We start from the raw sequence: 24,107 nt of genomic DNA, 5'->3' as shown, positions 1-24,107 counted from the left end.
AAGAACCATCAGTTTTATATTTTAGAAGGTTTTACAGTGACCGATGAAATCTCACGTCCCTCGTCCGTTACGGAGTCGAAGTCAACTCATTTGGAGCGGGGGCAACTTGGTCATAGGAGGGAAAAAGGTATGACCGTTTCGTTGAAGAGAGGTTCTATTTTGGATGTAGGTTTTGAAAAGTTAGGGCACTATGTTCGTGAAAATCAGATTCGATTTAGTTTTGATTTGGCAGTGCATAAGTCAAAGGCTAGAAGTCTTCCAACTTCTAAACACAGATTCGACTCAGTTAATTCCCTGCATAATTCAAGATAGGCTTGTGGCAGGCTTTGACAAAGATGGCGTTGTAAGAATTCGTGTCAAGGTGGAGATTGTTAGAGTTGTGTGACCCAAATTCTAAGAGATTGCTTGCAAGTCAAGTTAAACAAAATATATTTTTCTTTCTAGAAGATTTTGTATTTATTAGTATAATATATTTAGCATTTTTTAGCATAGTTTATTTGACACTAATTTAGCCTATAAATAGGTTCTTTGACAACCTTAAAAAACACATCCATTAGATATTAGAACTCATAACAAATTTAGAGAATTTTGTGTTTATGTTTTGAGGGTTCTTTATTTTCGGGTTTTTCGGGGTTTAGTTTTTTATCTTTATCTTTTGTACTCTTCATTCTTTTTCCATTATAGTAAAATTGTCTTTGCCCGTAGTTTTTTATCATCTTTGGAGGGGTTTTTCCTTGTTAAATTTCTGTGTTTAATTTCTCAATTTATTCCGCTATTTTTGTTACTTGTTGCTTAATCGGGTCGATTCTAACAATATATATGGCTCTTTTTTGCCTACTAATGGAGAAGAAGGAAGTCATTTTCTCTAAAAAGTTCTTACATGGTATCAGAGCTAAAGAAAAACAAAATAGTCATGAATAGCGAGGGCAAGAAACTTGCTTCCACCTACGTGTTGACTTCAAGCAATAATCATGGTAATATAATTACTTAGGTGCAGTTGAAAGGAGACAACTATTATGAATGGGCTCGAGCGATGTGAACTGCGTTGAGGGCCAAGAAGAAATTCGAATTTATTGATGGAACGATTAAACAACCTAATGATGATTCCTCTAAATTGGAGGATTAGTGGACTGTAAATTCTAAGTTGATTTCATGCATGCTCAACACAATCAAGCGAACCTTGCGATCTACTATAACTTATATGTAGATTGTAAAGGATATATGGGAGGATATCAAAGAATGATTCTATATTGCTAATGGACCTCGTGTTCAGTAGATTAAGGCAAACTTGCCAACTGCAAACAGAGAGGTTTTCTAATTGTGACTTATTGTGGGAAATTGAAACAAATATAGAAAGAAATCGCGAATTATGAAGTAGATTCTCATTTATTGTTGTGGAAAATGCAATTGTAATATTACAGCTAAATTCAATAAGAAATGAGAAGAAGAAAGGCTTCATCAATTTTGATGGGGTTAGAAGATGTGTTATATGGAGCTGTTCGTTCCAATATTTTCAGCACAGGTTTGTTGCCAAACTTAAACAAGGCATACTCGTTGGTGTCCCAAAAAGAATGCATTAAAAAATTTTCACAAGGGAAGGAGGAACATGGAGAAGTTGTAAGTTTCGCAGTGCAGGTTAAGACAGGAGGCTGAAAGTATAAAACAGAAACAAGAGACAAATCAATTGTTTACTCACATTGCAAAAGAAAGGGACATGATTCTGAAACTTGTTTCCAACTCATTGGATATCTAGAATGGTGGGGTGACTGATCCAAAGAGAGTGGACGTGGACAATGGGAACAAGAGTACAGGGCAATGACATAGTAATACACCAAAAGTGAATACAACTCATACAATTGGGCAACCATCATCACTAGTGGTAGTAATAGGAGAAAGCATAGCTTCTTGGGCCTTGACAGCTGAACAATGGACACTCTTTCTCAATTTGTTGAACACGTGCAAATCGGGTACTAGCAAAAAGTTGAATGGTAAGAGTGATCTGAGTTGGATCATTGATTTGGGTGCTTCCCAACATATGACAAATACTTTAGAATTTTAACAAATTTGAAAGAAATTGAGGCATGTCCAATTGGTTTGCCTAATGGTGAAAAGGTAATAGTATTGAATGAGGGATCAGTTTGTTTAGGAAAACATATCAAACTGGACAATGTTCTTTATGTTCCAAATTTTGAATTACAATTTGATAACTGTGTCATAGTTAGTTGATGAATCTAATTGTGATGTCCAATTTACTAATAAAATTTGTGTTATACAGGACCGCACCTCAAGGATGATGATTGAAGCGGGTGAACAACGCAAAGGGCTTTATTGTTTGAAGTTTGTAGCATCAATCCAAGCATACAAGGCTACTCATACCTTTGAATTATGGCATAGGAGGATGGGGCATCCATCTTCAAAAATAGTTGAATTTCTTCCTCAGATTAAACTTAGTAATATTTTGGTAAAGAATAAACCATGTGACATTTGTTTGAGAGCTAAGAAAAAAGGGAAGTTTTTTTTATAGTGACACTAAAGTAAATGAAAACTTTGGATTAATTCATTGTGATTTGTAGGGACCTTATCATGTTAATGCTTCTTGTAGTGCCTAGTATTTTTTTACCATTTTTGATGATTTTTCTAAGGGTGTATGGATATATTTGTTGACTGAAAAAACAGAAGTGGACCTTGTCGTGCATAATTTCTTTGCTATGACTAAAAGACAATTTCATCAAAATGTAAAAGTAGTTAGAACTGATAATGGGACTGAATTTGCGTGCTTGAAAGGCTATTTTTCTAAAAATGAAATTTTATATCAGACTTCATGTGTTGGAACACCTCAACAAAACGGTTGTGTTGAAAGGAATGATCGCCATATATTAAATGTAGCTAGAGCTTTAAGATTTCAGTGCAATCTTCCTATCAAGTTTTGGGGAGAATGTGTTTTGATGGCTAGATATTTGATCAATCGGTCACTTTCTAAACTATTAAGGGGAAAGACTTCTTATAAGATCTTGTTTGGTAAACCTTCTAGTTATAATCATATTTGAACTTTTTGATGTCTTTGTTATGTTTGAAACTTGAATAAGAAAAAAGATAAATTTGCCAGTAAAAGTCAATGTTGTGTGTTTATAGGATATCCCTTTGGGAAAAAAAAAGGTTGGAGAGTTTATGATATTGATACAGGAAAGTATTTTGTATCAAGAGATGTTGTGTTCTTTGAAAATGAATTTCCATTTGTTGATGTTAGTAAGGAAGGTGCACGACCAAATCTAGTACAGAGTGCTTATTTTGGAATCACCAATCATGCTGATGGTGAGTTGAATAAGGACGAAGAAAGTGAAGTACTTGAGATTTCAACTGTGACTTAATGTGATAATGACGATAGGTGGTGTAACTAAAGTCTCGGGTGAATTTGTTCAAGAACAACAACTTAGGCATGGTCATAAAGCTAAAGAAGTTTCTACTCGACTGCGTGATTTTGTGACATATATTGTATAGTGAATAAGCCCATCTGTTTGTTCATCCAAACCAATCATGTCTTCAGGTATCTTCTATCCTATAGCACATTATGTAAATGGTGACAAATTCTCTCCAAAACATTGTTCTTTTTTAGCAGCCATGACAGCCGAAAGGGAGCCTACCTCATATGTTCAGGCTATAAAAGATATTCAATGGAAATAAGCTATGATGGAAGAAATTAAGGTTCTTGAGGCTAATGGGACATGGACTTTGAAAGATTTACAATCGGGAAAACAAGCTATAGGGAGTAAATGGGTTTACAAAATCAAATATAATTCAGATGGGTCAGTTGAACGTTATAAAGCTCGATTGGTAATTCTTGGAAATAATCATATTGAAGGAATTGATTATAGTGAGACCTTTGCTCCTATAGCAAAAATGGTGACCTTTCGTACTTTTCTTTCGGTGGCAGCAGCAAAAAAATGGGAACTTCATCAAATGGATGTTCATAATGCATTTTTGCATAGAGATTTAGAAGAAGAGGTGTACATGAAGATGCCTCCTGGTTTTGTCACTCAACAGACTGGCAAACTTTGTAGATTACATAAACCACTTTATGGTTTACGACAAACCCCTCGGTGTTGGTTTGTGAAGTTGACAAGTGCATTAAAGCGGTATGGGTTTCTTCAATCTCAGTCTGACTAGTCACTGTTTACTTTGAATTGAGACAAGATATAATTGATTATACTGGTGAATGTTGATGATATTGTTATTGCGGGAAATAATAGTGTTGCCACTCAAAAGTTTAAAGATTATTTATGCCATTATTTCCACATGAAATATTTGGGGACATTGAAATATTTTTTGGGCGTAAAGGTGGCATGGAATCACGAACGGATTTTTCTTTACCGACGCAAATATGCTTTGGATATTATTAGTGAAGCTGAGCTATTGGGTGCTAAACCATCTGGTTTTCCTATCGAACAAAATCATTATTTAGCCTTGGTAGAGAGTGTTATTTTGGCAGATTCGGAGAAGTATCGGAGATTGGTGGGAAGATTGATTTACTTGACTCTCACTCGACCTGAGCTATCCTACAGTGTTCATATCTTGGCGCAATTTATGCATCAGTCAAAGGAAGCTCATTGGGAAGCAACTTTTCACGTGGCTCATTATTTGAAGGGAAGTCCTAGACAAGGAATACTTTTACGAGCTAATTGTGATCTACGACTATATGGTTAATGTGACTTTGATCGAGGAAGTTGTCTTTTAACGCGACGATCTCTCACTGGGTATTTTGTTATGCTAGGCACCTTTCCTATTTCCTAGAAAACTAAAAAGCAACATACAGTATCAAGATCTTCTGCTGAAGCAGAGTATCGTTCCATGGCTACAACTGTGTGTAAATTGAAATGGTTAAAGGGTCTCTTGGTGTTGTTCACTCTAATCCTATGTTGTTCTATTGTGATAGTCAAATAGTCTTACAAATTGGTGCAAATATCGTGTTTCATGAGCAAACAAAGCACATTAAAATTGATTGTCATTTTATTCGTGATGAGATTCAACATGGACATGTTCAAATCACTTACGTTTGTAGCTCTAAGCAACTAGCTGATATCTTTACTAAGGCGTTGGGGACACAACAATTTGGGTATATTTTACGCAAGTTAGGGGTTCATAATCTTTACGCACCAACTTGAAGGGGTATTAGGAAAAATCAATGAATATATTTAGATATGTAAATATCTATTAAATATGTAAATAATATATTTAGGAGAGAAGTTAGGAACTTTATTCTTAAAGTTAGGGATTTACATAAATTTATTGAGGGATTTATTTTCCATGCTTATCATTTATATAAATGGCTCCTTTTGGCGTGGAGAAGAAGTAATTTTCTCTCAAAATTTTTTACAAATTTCAATGAGAATTGGACTAACAACACTTTATTAAGTAAAAGAGAGAACTTTTTTTTGGTCGGAAATTTTATTAAAAGGGAACTTGTGTAATATTTTGAGTAGAATATCCTGGGGTCAAAGCCAAAACAAGTCACCATTACAACGAGAAACATAACCATGTGTAAAAGAGAGTTGCTAAAGAATCAGAAGAGGAGGAATTATATGCATACTCCCTCCATGGTCGTGAAGTTCCCATTTTATTAAATCTACGAATTACGAAACCAATTTCATTCAGTATTGGGTTCTAAACTCTACATACGTTCTATACCAAGTCAATTAATAATATTTCATGGCATGGGATGTTCAGTCACAGCACATCTGCTTAATTCCTCATCTCCCATCTCACTGCTCGCCTTCTGTTGCTTCTTCCTGAAACAACAATTGGTTTCAATGAAATATACATTTCTAATGCATATATATCTAATGAAATTAAACGTAAACTACTTACTTGATCTTCCGATAAATTGCGTTGGTGGCGATACTTCCCTGGTAAGATAACAAAAGCAAACTGGAAGTTTGTAATTTATCAGACTATGGCCAAACATCTAAACATTGACAACAAATAATGATTAAGTACCCCCTTTCGTCATTTCTTCCATCAGTATCTGAACTTGGTCTTTCTTTATCTTTCTTGCCTTTAAGACACTCGCTTTTCAGATTTTCCAATTCCGAAGCCGTTTTTTCATCTACCTGCACAGTGGCTAAAGAAGCAAGAACTAAAATAGCATCGCAGCCTCTCACAGTGGAACTTACTTCATTATCCTCATCCTTTGGACTTGCTTCTTCTTTATCTTTCTTGTCTTTTTCAATGCCCAAGCGTTCATGAACCTCTCTTTTCGCCTTTTCCAATTGCAGAGCAGCTTTTGCATCTAACTTGGCATTCTTTAAAGAAGCAAGAACTACTACAGGATCCCAATCCTCCTCCTCATCATCACTGCCTCTGGACTTCATGTTTTTACACAAAAATAAAAAGAAAGAAGAAGAAAGTTTTAGCTAAGAAATCAAGGCTGGTTTTCTTTGTGTATCAAAACGATGATGCCACAGTCGCATGCAGAGGAAGATGAGGAACTCGAGAATTGATAATTGCTTTGATGATGATTTTATAATGGCAGAGGAACGTACGGTGGAATTGTTATCAAAAGGCTTTAATATATTGGCAAAACCCAGCATGCCTAACAAGAGCCCATACTCTACAACCCAGGCAGCAAGCCTCACAATGATTTTGTTCATTAATTGCTAATAATAATTTAATCACTTCTTTTAAGTTTTAAAATATATAGATAAGTTAATAGAATATAATATTATACTGTAATATGATATATTTTTGGGTAGATTACTCAGATAGTCACGATGAAATTACTTTATTCTTAATTTGATCACTCTAATTTTTTTTATCAAATATAGCACTATGGTTAATAAATATTCCTATTTTAGTCACTATTCCCTTAAAACCTAAACAGAAATTGGCTAGGATCCACGTATTAAAATAAAAGTCGAAAAAAAATAAGTTTACATGTAAACTAAAAACATAAAAGAAGTAAAACAAAGGCGAAATTTGGAATAACTTTTGAGAAAAAGAGTGTTTTAGGACCCTCAGTCAAACTCAAAATGAAGCCCTAAACCCAAATTCAAATCTTAAATCTCAAATCCATTGAATTTAGAGTTTAATTTGGAGTTTAAAGTTTGATTTTATTTTAGATTTAGGGTTCTAAAATACTTTCCAAATTACCTTTTATTTTTAATACGTGGCATCCCAGTAACATTTTTGTTTGAGTTTTAAAGGCACAATGACCAAAAATACTTATTAATGAGAGTACTACACTTGACAAAAAGAAAATTAAAGTAAAGTCATTTTAGAGTGATTATCTTGATAATTTACCTTCTACATATAAATATAAACTATATAAAATCTAAAATAGATTGGGCCAAATTGTTTTTCCGAAATCTAAGCTCCAATCAATTTTAATAAAAATACGAGAATATGTGAATTACAATTCTTTTCTTACAAAGTCTTTGAAGTGTTATTTGTTGAATAGTTGGTCGAACCTTCAAACAGTGGAAGTATTATATTTAAAATGTCTATGTTCTATTTTAACTCCGAGTTTTGTCTCTCAACTTTAAGGAGAGCCCAACGAGTTTACCGATTTTAAGAAGCATCTCACCACAAAAGAAAAGTTTAGCATTTAGCTTTGGTGGGGTTAAAACCCATGCTTTTATATGGTATTAGTAGGTAAGAACATTACCACTTTTACATAAAGAATGAATCTTAAATATGGACAATCATTGGTCTAGATTAATTCAACATCAATATTTTTTTATTTTTTATAAAATATTATATTGTGTATATATTTTTTAAAATTAGAAAATATATAAAATTTAAAAATATAAATTAATAAAAAAATGAATCTGCGTCGTAGAATATGGGCCTTGTTCGGCATGCTGGGATTTGCCAATATATTAAAGCCTCTGCTATTATAAAAATGATCATCAAAGCGATTAATTGTCCAGTTCTTCCTCTTACGATCTGCAAGCGACTGTGGGCTGCGGCATCATCGTTTTCATACACCAAGAAAACCAGCCTTGATTTCTTAGCTAAATCTTTCTTCTTTTGTGTAGAACCATGAAGTCCGAAGGCAGTGATAATGAGGAGGATTGGGATCCTGTTGTAGTTCTTGCTTCTTTAAAGAATGCCAAGTTTCATGAAAAAGCTGCTCTGGAATTGGAAAACGCGAAAAGAGAGGTTCTTGAAGGAATTGGCATTGGGAAAGACAAGAAAGATAAAGAAGAAGCAAGTCCAGAGGATAAGGATAATGAAGTAACTGCGACTATGGAGGGTTGCGAAGCCGATATTGCTTTAATTCTTGATTCTTTAGCGAATGCCATGTTAGACGAAAAAACTGCTTCGGAACTGAAAAAGGCGAAGACAAGGTCTCTTAAAGACGAAGGATCAAGTTCAGATATTCATGGAAGAAATGACGAAAGTGGCCAAAAGCAACGGTATTCATCGTTATTTGTTGTCGGTGTTTGGATGTTTCGCCATAGTCTGACAATTTTACGAACTTAATTTGGTCTAGTTATCTCACCAGGGAAAGGTCGCCGCCACCACCAACCCAGTTTATGGGAAGATCAAGTAAGTGCTTTGTTAGTTAGTAGCATATGAATTGTATTAGACATAATCGTGTGTTAGAAATAGAAAAGTTTGTGGACTTCATGTGGTTTATCATCAAATATATTTCAATGATTATGGAGTTGGGGAGGAAGCAACAGAAGGCGAGCAGCGAGATGAGTGATGAAGAATTAAGCAGATGTGCTGTGACTGAAGTCCCCATAACTAGAATGAGATACTATTAACTGAGTTGGTGTAGATTTTAGAAACCAAAACTGGATGAAATGGGAACTTCACAAAGATTGTATACCATTGATTTAGTATGCATATAATTCTTTAGCAAAACTAGATGTGAGCCATTGGGATCTCTCCTCTCTTTTCTACTCAAAATATTACATAAATTCATCTGCCCCACTCACATATATTTCGCACATGTCTTAAAACATTTATATAACATGTTTTTAATAAGGGATAATGACAACAATTTCTCCTAAGCTTTAATGTCTTATATATGCACTTTTAATTTGTTATCCTGATGTTAAAAACTGAAATTATATGACATGTAATCCAATCATGAGCTGCCATGTGGCATTATGTATAATTAAAACAATTATACCATTTCATTTTCTTATAAGGCAATTTAACAAAATAAAATTTATGAACAAATTTTATTTACCCAAACCTAAACTCTCTAAACTTTTTTTTCTCTCTTTGTTTCTGCCACCAGTTTTGTTGCTGCAGGTGCCTTTCCGGCTTACTTCTCTTCATCAAAATGATCTTTTTATTTCCCCTTTTCCTATTTCCAGGACTGGATACAATCTCAAACTCAAAATCCATGGAGAACTACCTCAATCCATCGATTTTGCCATATGATGGTCGCACCACTTCGGCCGTAGCTTCCTCGTGGCTAGACACGGTTCTTCACAGTTGGGACCGTCGATTCAAGAGCTATTTTTGCATGTTCCATTTCTTGGTTGAAAGTTTGGGTTTTTTTAAGTTTTGAGTTCTCTCACTTTTTTTTTGCCATTTCTATCATCTGCTTCAAACCACAAAGAGAGTTTCTTTTACTTTATTGTTTCGATCTTTTCCCTCTCTTTCTCTCTTAATTTTCTGCACATTTCTTGATTGATTCAAATGGGTTTTTTTCTTAAATCTAATATATTTTGGAGTTCACTTTTTGTCTAGTAATTAGGAATTAACATTTGATCGAATCGAGAGAAAATTATTGAGTCGTTAATTTAGTTTATTATTATTATTTTATTATCTTAATTCGATTTTAAAAAAATTTAAATCGAATCGAGCTGAGTGAAATGAATTTCGTGTCAAATTATTAATTGTAATTATTCAAATTAAATTAAAATATAAATAAATATGTCAAATTAAAATTTTGTTATAGAATAATTAATTTCACATTAGAGCATATAAATTTAAAATATTAAATATTTGAAAATATTAGTAAAATAATAAAAAAATACTTTAGTATCATATAATTCAATCATTAATTAATTTATTTATGTCACGCAAATTATTTTTTTAATTTTTTAACTTTCTTTATATATTTTTTAAATTTTTTTAAAAGCTTTATAATTTTTTAAAATATATAAATTTTAAAAATTACTTTTAATTGACTTGAATTCTTTTTTTTTTCAAACCGAATTTTGCTCGGTTCTAAGCTTCTAATTGTAATATTGGAAAAACGAATTTTTTTTAAAAAATTTTATTTATTTTGGATTCTTTTTTCTTGAATGTGATATGTTTTGGAGTTGTTAGATTGAAGCTACGTGTTCCCTACGGATTTAGGGTTATTTTATTAAGTTTGAATCTTTATATATTAAAGTTTTGAAATTGTTATTCTATTTTAACAATTTTGTTAAAATACAGGGAGATTTGTTGCTATTATCCCTTTTAATAAACTTTTATTCTTCTTTCTACCACTAAATCAATTTCTTAATAATTTCGGAATAGGTTAAAAATTTTTAAAGATTAATGTTTTTGAGTGAAATTTTAAAAAAAATACCTAGAAAGATAATTGTAAGGGCCCAATTTTCTGGGCCCTAAACAACAACCAAAAAAATAAAAATAAAAATAAACAGTCCCAGTCCAATTACATATAAGGCCTAAATACACAGTCTAAATAGCCAAAATTAAAAAAATTCTAAGACCCAATTATAAGGCCAACGACCTAAACTTTTTTCTCAGAAAAAAACCCTAATACCTAGCGGCCGCACCCTAACCTACCACCACCAACTACTCTGCCACCGCCGTCAACCACTACCTGCAAAAAAGAGAAAGAAGAACAGACAAGCAACAAGAACAGTAGAGAAAATATAAAAATAACATTATAAATCGGCTATGAATAGCCTAAAAAATAGATTGTAAAAAGGGTTTTTTCTGGAATAGAAAAAAAAAACAGAGCAATCAAAAAAATTCAAAGGTGATATTTTATTTTTTTTTCTTTTTTTTCTTTTTAATCTATTATTACCTATATATAAAAAATAAAATAAAAAAACTTACTTGGCGTTCGATATTTTGCCATTGCAAATCGAAGCGTCCTCCGCATTTTTTGAGGCCATCGACAGGTCTTCAGTGAGCACCGACCCCAGATCTTGATTGTGGGAGCCTAAACACAAAAAATAGGGTGCTTAGGTTTTTCGGGCACCGTGGACGGTGGAGTTATCGCCAGCGACCAGTGGTCGGCGCAGCGGTGACTTGCTGGAGCCAAGGCCAGCCGAAGAGGGCTCAGAGAGAAGAAAAAAAAGGCTGAAGAGTTTTTTTTTAACTGGTGTGAATTTTTTTTTGGAATTTTCTTTACTTATATAGGATTCCAATATGACATTGTTTTGGGAGTGGCCCTAAATGCCCAAAACGACGTCGTTTTGGTGCGACCCATGGCCCGACCTGATCCAACTCTAGGATCCGTGCGTTTTTGAACTGAGGGTTTATTTACTCTTTCGGTCCTTCCGCTTTTTCACTATTTCTCAATCTCGTCCTACTGCTATTTATTATTTCTTTTATTTTATCCCTTTTATTAATGTTTTTGTGCAATTTGATCCCTCGATTGCTGCCCCCTGGGGAAGGACACGTGTCCAGGAACTCTGGGATAATTTCCCATTTGGCCCATGTTTATTTTAGTGTGTTTCATTTTGATCCCCTATTCAGTTTTTTTTTATTTTCTATTTACAATTTACGCCCTATAATTTCATTTAAATTTCGATCTAGTTATTATTATTTTTATTACAAGTTACCCCCTTTATTATTTATTTTATTCTGATTTACCCTAATATTTCATTTAAATTTTAGTTTTATCCTTTGCTATTTTATTTCAACCCTTTTACAAATTATTTTATTATTTTATTTATTTCTTTTTGTTTTAAAAAAATCATATTGTTTATATCCTTTTATTTGTGCATTTCTTTGCTCATTTATTATTATTGTCATTATTATTTTATTTTTAATTTTTATTCTTGTTATTTTATTATTCCTTTATTATTTTTGGCACTCTCATGTCATGTTTATTTATATTTTTTTCATCATGCATTTTCCATTTTATTTTATTTTAAGATTATCTTATTTATTTTATTATTATTATGATTTGATCATTAATATTATTATTAATTACATTAGTATTACTATAGTATTCCCCATTTACTTATTATATATTATTCTAATGTTCTATTTATATAGCGATTTTACATTATTTCATTATCATATCATACAATATAATTATTCGTTTTTGTACTATGGCCGAATAAGTAAAATGCATATTGTTTGAAGTATTACGTTTTTTATTTTAAATCGTGACAATGTTTATTATTTTCGGAATTAGAAAAGGCATGTTCCTAACTTACGGAATATGGCTTCTTTCTAAAACCGAGATAGTCGAATATCTACTTTAAAATAAATAAAAAATGAGATTTAAATGATGATCGAATGGCGTTCATTCTTCTTCTCGAGGATCTAAGGCATTGTGTCCTAACTTACGGGACGTGATCCTTTCTTCTCGATTAACTTGAAATGAGCCATTTTTTGTAAAAATTAATTTAGTTAAGTAATGTATCAAAGAGGGATCGTGTTTTTAAACTCTCTTCAAAATTTCAATTCTTGACACTAAGATATCAATTAATCAACTAGGTACCAATTTTGGGCGTTACGAAAGTGCTAATCCTTTTTCGTGCGTAACTGACTTTTGAACCCATTTTCTGGGATTTTGTAGACCAAAATCATTGTTTTAGTAAATCAAACCTTTTATTAAAATGATCACATTGCGAGGTGATCCAATCACACCTAATAAAAAAAGATTGGTGGCGACTCCCTTTTTCGCATTTTCAATAAAATGTCTATTTAAAAAAATGGGTTTCGACAGCTTGGCGACTCCACTGGGGACAAAATAAGAGAATCAAGCCACAAGTTGATTACTTATGGTTTTTTTGTCGAAAATTGATAATTTGGTTTAAATTTACGATCCCTTTGTTGAATTTCATCCTTCATTTTTGTGGCCTTCATCATTTTGTTACATATTGATATGTTTGCTTTATTGGTTCGAGTTTCTTAATATATTTCCGCATATTACATTGCATAATCGTTTGATTTTGTCATTCTTAAGTGGGAGTGAGAAACTATTCCTTCGTGAGGTCTTCACCGCTGTCTAGGATAGTGGATCGCTTTCGGGATACATTCGTACCTATGTGTTCGTGAGATTTTCATCTCCATATAGCCATAAGGAAATGTATTCCCCTGAACTGAACTCGGTCTATATGAGCTTCTAATGGGTGAAGATCGAGGAATCTGTTGGTTAAGAAACTTGCTTTAGAACCGAACCACATATAATGAGCCCTAAGAGCCTACCTTAGGTAGAACCACACTAAACATCTAGTGGTCACCCGAATAGGAGCTCTATTTATCATTTATTGCTTGCATGAAATTCTAGCTTTGTATGAAATATATTGACTTGTTTTGTTTTGTTTTGACTGTGATTGCATTGTATTTTCATTATAGAAAAGGGTGTTGATTCACGTTCAGTTGCTAAATAGAGAGCTTGTCATGGAAAAGGGATTTCTTGATAAAGTAGAAGACAATATGACCTTTCGGATATGGTTCGAGAAGATGCAACAAGAGAAGGGTGATAGTTTGACGGAGGGGTACATGTAAGAATTATGAGATTTCACTCGCATCAGTGTGACTCAGAATAATCTCCAAGAGTTGAAAGAGGTATGATACCAATGGGATGACGAAAACAAACAGTTATTTTATTACAACTATGGTGATTTGCCTTATTCACTCGATGTCAAAGTGGATAAGCACTTATTTTGAGCTTTGGCCCAGTATTGGAATCCCGCCTATAGCTACTTTACTTTTGGGAAGGTAGACTTGGTACCCACCGTAGAAGAGTACACAACTCTGCTCCGTTACCTGATGATCTAAGCCGACAAAGCTTATTCTAGAACCGCTAACGTTCTGACTTTCTTGAAGAGGCTAATGAGCATAACAGGGATGAGTGAGTAATGGGTCGTGGCCCAGATTAAACAAAAAGGAGATATTAAATGCATCCATTGGAAAAGTTTGTGGGATTTGATCTTGGCACATCCGGATACGAAGAAAAGAGTCAACGTCTTCGCCTTGAGTATTTACGTGTTGGTTATTTTTCCCAAAGCGCTAGGGCATATAGATGATGCAGTTTCAGATCTATTCGGCCGGCTTGAAAAAAGGTTACGCCTGTCCCAGCAATTTTGGATAAAACTTTTAGATCTTTAAATGCATGCTGGAAAGTGGGCAAAGGAAGATTCATCGAGTGTGCTCAACTCTTGTTAGCATGGTTCCATAGCTACTTTTGGAGGGTAGAAAATGTCTCTTATTGAGTATTCTCTGAGAACTACTCTCCGTTAAAAGAATTTGTGGCTACCCTAAGGCGAGAAAATATTTTTGAAGAAAAGTGGATTGCAATTCTCTAGAGTCTCCAAGACGAAAACGTCGAATGGAGGGCCCATTGGATGATCCCTAATAAGATTTTGTATCAATGGAGACTTCGACTGGTTCCTCTACTCGAGATATGTGGAGCTACTGAATATGCCCCTCTACTTGTATTGAGGCAATATAGGTTGAGGCAGTTTGTACCAACAACGCAAGGGTTGGCTCAGTGCGAGTTTGCATACAAATGTGATAATTACAAGAAGAAGGTTCGTGAAATATTGAACGCTTAGAACCAAACCCACAGAATGAAAAGATTTGCGACAAATCCCATGACAACCCTCGAATATGTTTGGTGGTGGGGTAAAAGAGTCAATGATAATGTCCCTATGTCAAGTCAAGAAAATATTCGACCGATAGAAAAGTATTTATAAGTAATCCCGTCTGTGTTGGAAATCATAAAGCAATACTTTGAAAAGAGGAGTTCGGTGCTGGAGAAAAAGATAAAATAGTTGGAAAAGGAAAAGATGCAGCTAGGATTAGACATTGACGTCCAGAAGTTAGAAGTCGAGAAAATGAAAAAAGGAAAGAACAAGGCTGAGGAAGACTTAAACAGTCTAAAAACAGATTATAAGAAGCTGCGCTTGTCGATAAGGACTACCGGGTTAGGTAAAACATCGGAGCAATTGCGGTAATAGATCAAAGAAGAAAAGATTAGAGCTGATCAGCAGGAAAAGAAATTCCAAGATACCCGAGTTCGAGAAAATGCTCTAGAAAGGGAGTTTTTAGAAAACCAAAATGGAAAGGTCAATGCGTCAATATCATAGTCGCAACTCCGTAATGGTGTTGAAAGCAAGCCTAAATAAGATTGAAGAATTGAAGAGAAAGATAGAGGAGCTCGAGACCGCATTGCAAAATTGTGAACTTCGAGTTAAACTTCTAAAAACGAACAATGAACACTAGAAAGGGCATTTCCAACGCTCTCAAGGTCAAATTAGAGATATGGATCACATCATGGACGAAGCTGTGACTCAAGTACGGGAAGTAGCCGACCATTTGCAAACCCTAGCAGTTCAAGCCAACATGATGAGCTTAAAGTACAAATCAGAATCAGATCGGGGCCGAGAATTAGCTTGGCTTCTTAAGAAAGTCAAGGCTTTGAGTATTAGGGCAAGGTTGTATATGTAAGATGTATCTATTTTATGTAAAGAGATTCAATTTCTAGTAAAGTTATTCTAATAGAATTGAATCAGAATCAACGCCTCTTTTTGCATTCATTTTTTTCATTCATCAATATTACATTTCATCACATGTATTAAGTTTCATAAAAAAACCCCAATTAATCAAAATTATGACAGCTACCCTGGAAACCAACAAGAATTTGCCAACCGAATATCGTTACGGTACCCGAGGTAAAACTAGAGCCATGGATCAAAGGTTAGAGAGGTTGGAACAAAGTCAGAAGGATATGCAAGATCAGTTGCAAGCTCAGCTACATGAACAATTAGCTAAGGTACAGCAAGACATAAAAGATCAAATACAAGAGTCCCAACGAAGCATGATAAGTCAATTGACCCAGTTACTGGCCGGAGGGACTGAAAAAGGGTTTACCCCAGTAAATGTCCAAGCCCAACCAAATACATATCCACGAAAGGTACCTGTTACCATAGGACCTCAAAAATATCAAGCCGGCACCTCAGCACCGATGAATTACCCAACAGGTTCAGGTTCAAATCCCAGAGATAATTCAACCAAACCTGTCGTTCCAGATTTGGACGACATAGCAGAAATGGAAAATGTAAGAGTAGAACTACTGAAACAACTAGAAGATCGGTGCAAGTTGTTGGAAGAGAAATTCAGAGCTACGGAGAATACCGATTACCTTTACAGGGTTGATGCTAAGGAGTTGAGCCTAGTCCCTGATCTAGTGGTCCCACCAAAATTCAAAACTCTAGAGTTCGAAAAATATAATGGGACTAGTTATCCTGAAGCCTATATCACAATGTTCTGCTGAAGAATGACTGGATACATCAATAATGATCAATTGTTAATTCATTGCTTCCAGGATAGTTTGATCGGGTCAACCGCCAAGCGGTACAACCAGTTAATTCGTGCCAAAATTAACTCATGGAAAGACCTAGCACAGGCTTTCATGAAACAATACAGCCATGTGACTGACATGACACCTGATAGAATTACGCTGTAAAGCATGGAGAAGAAGCAAAGTGAATGTTTTAGGCAGTATGCTCAGAGATGGAGAGAGCTGACAACGCAAGTCCAACCACCTCTTCTGGAGAAGGAGACAATAATGCTTTTCATAAACACTCTAAAAGCCCCGTTCATTAACCATATTTTGGGAAGTGCTACTAAGAGCTTCTCAGATATAGTAATGTCTGGAGAGATGATTGAAAATACAGTAAGGAGTGGGAAAATATATGCGGGGGAAAATGCTAAAAGATCAGCCTCGAGAAAAAAAGAAAATGAAGTGAACACTGCGAGTGTATATAATAAAGGTTATTCAAAACCGATCACTGTGAGCCAACCAAGGACCGTAACAACAAGCCATCAACGCCCTTTAAAGAAAGAATCTAACTCAAGGCCAAGCACAGAAAAACTCCAGTTCACACCAATCCTGATGACATATAGAGAGTTATATCTGAATTTGTTTGATGCACATGACGTATCCCTTTTTTACTTGAAACCCATGCAACCTTCATTCCCAAAATGGTATAATACGAATACTCAATGTGAGTACCATGCAGGAATAACGGGACACTAAATTGAGAACTTCATTGCATTCAAAAAGCTGATTGAAAGGTTCATCAAGATGGGGATTGTAAGGTTCGATGATCCATTGGGACCTAATATGGCAGGAAATCCGTTATCCAGTCATTCAGATCAAGGGGTAAATGCGATAGTTGAGAATAGAGGAAAGAGGACTAAGACTGATGTGGCGGAAGTAAAAACCCCACTAAAATGGGGTTGGGAAAATATGATAAACGTAGGATTATTTGTTCAAGATTCGGATGAGGTATCCTGTAACACCCCGAACCCGAGACCGTCACCGGAGTCGAACACGAGGTGTTAACAGACTTTTAAAAATTTTCCAGACACTGCCAATCTGCGTAATAGTCGCTTTAAAAAAATCATATCTTGAGTTTCACAACTCGAAAATCAGTTTCGTGATTCTTCCCTGAAACTAGACTCACATGCCCATCTACATATTTTTTTCTAGAATTTTTGGTCGGGCCAATTAGTACAGTTTATTAGTCAAAATCTCCCATGTTACAGGGATCGACTACCCTGACCTTTGCGCATTACGACTTGGATATCTCCTTGTACAGGGCTCCAATACTGATGCCGTTTGTTTCTATAGAAACTAGACTCAGAGAGGAATCTACACATATATGGTATGACTCCTAATTATCTCTGGTTAATTTATGGTAAATTTTCAAAGTCGAAACAGGAGATCCAGAAACCGTTCTGGCCCTGTTTCACGAGAACTTTAATATCTCTTAATATACTGTTCATATGATTGTTTCGTTACTTTCATATGAAAATAGATTCATCAAGGTTCGATTACATAATTTATTCACTATGTAATTCTATTCCTACAAATTTTTGTGATTTTTCAAATCCACACCACTGCTGCTGTCAGCATCTGTTTTCAAGGTAAACTTTACCTATTTCGTGGTTACCATGGACCAACTGGGGTTTTGTCATACATAGGTCCACATATGATCATATTTAGCCATTCCAATGGCTGATCATTTGCCCAACACTTCCATTCCAAACCATAGTCACATCATGAAACCATATATACATACATAAACACAAATGGTCTAATGCCATACTCCACTTCTACAAGCCATTTTCGCATGGCTGTACACACATACATCACAAAAAGTACTTAAAACAACAAGGGGTAGTCCTATACATGCCATATCCAGAGTTCAACAAAAAGAGTACCAAAAGAGCTTTGATAGTGTGGATGACTTCGACTTCGTTGATCCCGAATCCGATAGCTAACGAACAAAATCTATAAAACAGAGAGCCAAAGCAACCGGGTAAGCAATTTAAGCTTAGTAAGTTTCAAGTAATGAAATCGGCTTTGACTAAAGTATTACATTCACATAGCTAACTGAATCACTTTATTGATACACATTCTCATAATCATACTTACTTCACACTTCATCAACATATATACACACAAGGTATCAACCTATCTAAAAGCCGAAAGTTCGTTAGCCGATTGCACGAATACTATTTAAAACGAATCGACTTTTCCGAAGCACATGCAAACATACCTTATCGTTCGGGTTAGTCGAGCGTATTAATTGAATTAGTTACAGCACAAAACGCTCACATTCAAACCCAAGTCTCTTCGAAATTTAGCCGGATATAACCGCAAGCACAATTGCCTTCGGGTCTTAACCCGGGTATAGCAACTCGCACGAATGCCTTCGGGTCTTAGCCCGGATATATCAACTTGCATAATTGCCTTCGGGTCTTAGCCCGGATATATCAACTAGCACAAATGCCTTCGAGTTTTAGCCCGGATATATCAACTCGCACAAATGCCTTCGGGTCTTAGCCCGGATATATCAACTCGTACAAATGCCTTCGGGTCTTAGCCCGGATATATCAACTCGCACAAATGCCTTCGGGTCTTAGCCCGGATATATCAAATGCTCATGCACACATATATCTATAATCTTAACACATCCATATCTTATTTTCGTTACTAAGGCTCAAACACAAATCATTTATTAAACCTTTCAAATTTCGGCTCAATAGCCACTCACAAAGAGCATGATTTCGATTGGCTTTATAACTTAGTCTCTATGCACATTCGACTATCCGTCATAGTATGACTAATCATTTCAATATAATTCAAGTAGGGTCATTACTCGAAGACTTACCTCGGATACTTTGAATAGTTGTGGATAGACTACTCGATCACTTTTTCCTTTCCTTTATCAGATTTTGACCCTCTTGGCTCTTGAGCTTGATTCAACAAGTAGATTTTATTAAATAACTTATCAATTTAGCGATTCGATTTAATACATGTATACCATACAACTAAGTACAAAAGATGTTATTAACTAGATATTAAACATCAAACATATGCTCTACTCATGTACCAACGAACATGATACTAGCTCAATACCATGCATAATCGAATTTATTTAGCAGCACTTAGTTTTATATAAATACACATATCATCCCAACTCGACACAAGAGTCAAATTCATCACTCAAACATTCACACCAATCTATTTGAATATCTTGGCCGAAACCCTCAATTGGCTAACATAGCCTTAATATTTCAATATAAACATGTATACATCAAAGGCAATTTAAAACACTTAGCCCTTATACTCAATAATGAAACCAAACCATATACCTAATTATTTAACACATCACCTCCAAATGCATGTATTAACTAACATATATCCAATCCACATGCCAAGTTACCATGAATAAATTAAACTTATATATATAGATAACCTTTCATACCCTTGTATCTAGTGTCATGAGAATAGCCGAATGTCCAAATTAACCAAGCTTAAAGATTTAACCTTCAACACTTTAATGATCCACAACCTATTCTTCAAGGCTTCAATTATAAAGTAATTAACATTTATACTCTTGTGCCGAATTAGCTAACACTTATAGTCCATAGCCGAACCTCTTGATGATTAAGCCTCCAATTATTCATTTCAATTACCCTTATATTTTTACTTATCAAAGCCGAAACCCATACATGACATTACTCATATCATTCAAACTCACATTCTAAAAAAAAAATCATGAACAATGCCGAATCCTTAAGTGTTCAAACCCCTAATTTACTCAACACATTCTTCATCAAAACTTAAAGGAAATAATCAAATTCCTTCTTTAATAACCATAGCCGAATGCTCCATCCATCCATCAAAAATTCCAAGTTTTCAAATGGGCTAATATGGAGCTAGCTAAATGACTTAAACTAAGCTTAAAATTTCAAAACTAACAAAATTTTACTAACCTTCTCAAGCTTCAAGTGACCGAATGCTACCCTCCTATCTTCCTCTCTACAATCGGCCAAGAAGAACAAGGTGATAGCCTCCCTCTTTCTTTTTTTTTCTTTTAGTATCCTTAGTATTTCTTTTATTATTTCTTTTCTTTTACTTAAAATAATGACCACTTCATGGAAATTTACCACATAGTCTAATATATGCTCCATCATGGCCGGCCACTATGCATACAAAAGGAGTATTTGACATGCAAAGCCAATATTTTCACTACATGCTTAAATAGGTCCTTATAAATTAACCTATCGCATTTCAAAAGTGTCACACATAAGTCCTATTAACTAGGTTCACATGCAATCGACTAAATCGAAGTTTAAAACTTTCACACATTCATATTCACATATTCTAGACAATAATTATCACATCCAATTACTTCGGTGACTCGGCTTAGCGGTCCCAAAACCACTTCCCGACTAGGGTCAATTTAGGGCTGTCACATATCCAAAGGGATGATGAGCTACTGTGAGTTCCATACTAAAGAAGGCCATGAGATTCAGGAGTGCATTGAATTCTGAGCTTTGGTGCAAAGTCTGATGGACAACAAGGAGTTGGAATTCTTTGAAGAAGTCAAAGACTCGGAATGAGAAGAATTCTGTGCCTCAGAGGAATGATCAACAGAGAAGGTTTACAAGGTCAATAACCCGGTGGTGATTATTTCACGGCCGAGAAATAATGAAGCAGGACCACAAGCTGTGCCGAGTGTCATAATTCAAAAACCTGTGGCTTTTCCCTATAAGGATAGCAAAAGGGTTCCATGGAATTATGATTGCAATGTGATGATCCCAAGAGAGGAGAATTCAGTTAACACTTTAGACGAGGGCCAGGATATTGGTTTCTACACGCTTAGCGGGAGATGCTATAACTCTACAAGAATCGATCCCATTAAAGGAAAAACCCTGGTTGTTGAGCAAAAGAAAGAAAAGACGGCTAGGCTTGAATCACCTGTTAACGAGCCAGTAACTGAAAACGAGGCTATTCCTAAAATTCATGAAGCTTAGCAAGTATAGTGTGGTAGAACAACTACACGAACAACCAGCTCGCATGTCAGTACTAGCCTTACTCTTGAGCTTAGAGACACATTGTAGCACGTTGATGAAAGTACTAAATAAAAATTATGTCGTTAATGATATCTCTGTAAACAAGCTAGACCACCTGGTTAACAATATAAGTGCCGACAATTTCATCTTTTTCAATGACAAGGAAATACCTTCAAGGGGCATGGGATCCATGAAGGCCCTACATATCACTACCCATTGCAAAGGATATACATTGCTAGGGGTGTTAATCAACAATGGATCTGCGTTGAACATGTTGCCTCTATCCACGCTGAACAGATTACTAGTAGATAGCTCTCATATGAAGACGTGTCAAAATATAGTGAGAGCATTCGATGGTACAGAAAGGAGGGTGATGGGAAGGATTGAAATACCTCTCCTAATTGGTTCGAACACATATGGGGTAGACTTTTTGGTGATGGATATCAAGCCTTCTTATAACTACTTGTTTGGGTAGACCTTGGATTCACTCGGCTGGGGTAGTGCCGTTGTCACTACACCAAAAACTGAAGTTGGTAACGGAGGGTCGACTAGTGACAATAAATGCTAAAGAGGATATCATTGCATCCGTAACTAGTGACGCACCATACATAGAAGCGGATGATGAGGAAATAGAATGTTCTTTTTGATCAGTGGAATTTGTTAATGCAACTTTCATTGTCGAAGGAAACAAGATTCCAATACCAAGAATATCTAAAACCACGAAGATGGGCTTGTAGTTGACGGTTGGAAAATGAGCCTTACTTGAAAGAGGACTCTGAAAAAACCTTCAAGGGAGAGTCAAGATACTAATACTGATGGACAAACAAGACTGCTTTGGCTTAGAATACAAGCCAGATGCAAGGTAAAATAAGAAGGAGATGGAGAAGAGACAAGAAGGAAGAAGAGCGTGACTGAGTGGGGAAAAGGTCAAATGGGAACCGTTGTTCTTTCCTCCATATATGCAAAATGTTTGTGTCAGGAGAAATCATTTATCCTGAACAAAGAATGTCGAAAAAAGAAGCTGCAAAATTTAATTTTGGGAAACTTGAGCATTAATGCCATATACGAAGGAGGAATTAGGGAACACCTATAGTGCATTCGTCCTTATATCTCCGGAAGTGTTCTGAACAATTGGACTGCGGAAGAGATACCTATCATTTTTAGAACTATTTCAGAGTAATGTTCAAAACACACTTATTGCTCTAAGCCTAAGAGCAATAAGAATCCTTTCATGAAAAAGGCACATATTCATTATTTTTATTTCAATAAGATGTATCTTTGTGTCACATTTTGGTAAATATTCTTTTATTCTTTCCATTTCATTCATACTCATACCACACAGATAATTATTATTAAATTCATTTGTTCTTTGGGTGTTCCATCATTCTTATAATAGGTCTCCAGATATCAATGAGATGAGCGATGCTACTACTGACAGAATCTCCTTTTGAGCAAGATATGTGTCTAGAGGAACCTCAGGACTTTGAAGATAACCGAGATTGTAACCTATCTCCTGATTTATTAAGGATGGTAGAACAAGAGGAGAAACATATTTTACCTCACAAAGAGTCAGTAAAAATTTTAAACTTAGGAGACAAACAAGAAAAGAAAGAGGTGAAGATCGGAGCTTGCGTTACCGCAGAGACAAAACGAGACCTCATTGAGTTACTCTAAGAATTCAAAGTTGTATTCGCATGATTGTATCAAGACATGCCTGGTCTAAGTACTGATGTCATGGTGCATCGGCTTCCCATAAAAGAAGAATGCAAGTTCAACAGAAACTTCGAAGAATGATGCCTGATGTCTTGTTAAAAATAAAAGAATAGGTCAAGAAGTAATTTGACGCTAGTTTCCTACAAGTGGTTAAATAGTCAGAGTGGGTAGCTAATCTAGTTTTCGTCCTTAAGAAAGATGAAAAAGTACGAATGTGTGTAGACTACAAGGATTTAAACAAGGCTAGCTCGAAAGACAATTTCCTGTTGCCTCACATCGACACCTTAGTGGACAACACGACAGGTTATGCACTGTTCTCCTTTATGGATGGCTTCTCTAGTTACAACCAGATAAATATGCATCCAGAAGACATGGAAAAGACCATATTCGTAACCTTGTCGGGAATATTTTGCTATAAAATGATGCCATTCGGGCTGAAAAATGCGGGAATGGCGTATCAAAGAGCCATGGTAACCCTGTTTCGTGATATGATGCATAAGAAAGTGGAGGTTTATGTCGATGATATGATCGCAAAATCCCAAACAAAAGAAGAGGACATACAAGTCCTAAGGAAATTATTTTTAAGGTTGAGAAAATTCTAACTAAAGCTCAATCCAGCTAAATGTACCTTCGGGGCTAGATCGAGAAAATTGCTAGGATTGTTAGTCAGTGAAAAAGGAACCGAGATTGACCCTAATAAAGTTAAAGCTATACAAAAGTTGCCTCCAATGTGCACTTAAAAGGAAGTCTGAGTTTTCCTAGGAAGACTAAATTACATCGCCTGGTTCATTTCACAACTGACCGAGAAATGCGACCCCATATTCCATCTCCTTAAGAAACACAATCTAGGTGTATGG

The 24,107-nt window shown here is 35.3% G+C and overlaps 2 protein-coding genes across 6 annotated transcripts; one reads left to right on the top strand and one right to left on the bottom strand.

Moving 5' to 3' along the window:
* Positions 1 to 5,423: 5,423 nt before the first annotated feature.
* LOC107894734 (uncharacterized) lies at positions 5,424 to 6,502 on the bottom strand. 2 transcript variants are annotated; one of them, XM_041108686.1, is made up of 3 exons: positions 5,992 to 6,502; positions 5,863 to 5,922; positions 5,424 to 5,783 (listed from the first exon to the last, which is right to left on the bottom strand). In XM_041108686.1, exons 1-3 carry the CDS (start codon positions 6,363 to 6,365, stop codon positions 5,702 to 5,704), a joined length of 516 nt encoding a protein of 171 aa, XP_040964620.1. In that variant the 5' UTR covers positions 6,366 to 6,502; the 3' UTR covers positions 5,424 to 5,701. The 2 variants fall into 2 exon arrangements, with proteins under 2 accessions (XP_040964620.1, XP_016675461.2); XM_016819972.2 differs by having other exon boundaries at positions 5,863 to 5,900; positions 5,992 to 6,501.
* A 1,412-nt stretch (positions 6,503 to 7,914) lies between these two features.
* LOC121225018 (uncharacterized) lies at positions 7,915 to 9,680 on the top strand. 4 transcript variants are annotated; one of them, XM_041108685.1, is made up of 3 exons: positions 7,915 to 8,411; positions 8,501 to 8,544; positions 9,248 to 9,680. In XM_041108685.1, the coding sequence occupies exons 1-3, from the start codon at positions 8,035 to 8,037 to the stop codon at positions 9,391 to 9,393; spliced, it is 567 nt and encodes a 188-aa protein (XP_040964619.1). In that variant the 5' UTR covers positions 7,915 to 8,034; the 3' UTR covers positions 9,394 to 9,680. The 4 variants fall into 4 exon arrangements, with proteins under 4 accessions (XP_040964619.1, XP_040964618.1, XP_040964617.1 ...); XM_041108684.1 differs by having other exon boundaries at positions 8,489 to 8,544; XM_041108683.1 differs by having other exon boundaries at positions 9,327 to 9,678.
* The last annotated feature ends 14,427 nt before the right edge of the window (positions 9,681 to 24,107 follow it).

The sequence above is a fragment of the Gossypium hirsutum genome, chromosome D13 (assembly GCF_007990345.1).
Source record: "Gossypium hirsutum isolate 1008001.06 chromosome D13, Gossypium_hirsutum_v2.1, whole genome shotgun sequence".
Taxonomy (NCBI): Eukaryota; Viridiplantae; Streptophyta; class Magnoliopsida; order Malvales; family Malvaceae; genus Gossypium; species Gossypium hirsutum.
The sequence above is the reverse complement of the archived record's forward strand: the minus strand, read 5'-3'. Positions and strand labels throughout refer to the sequence as shown.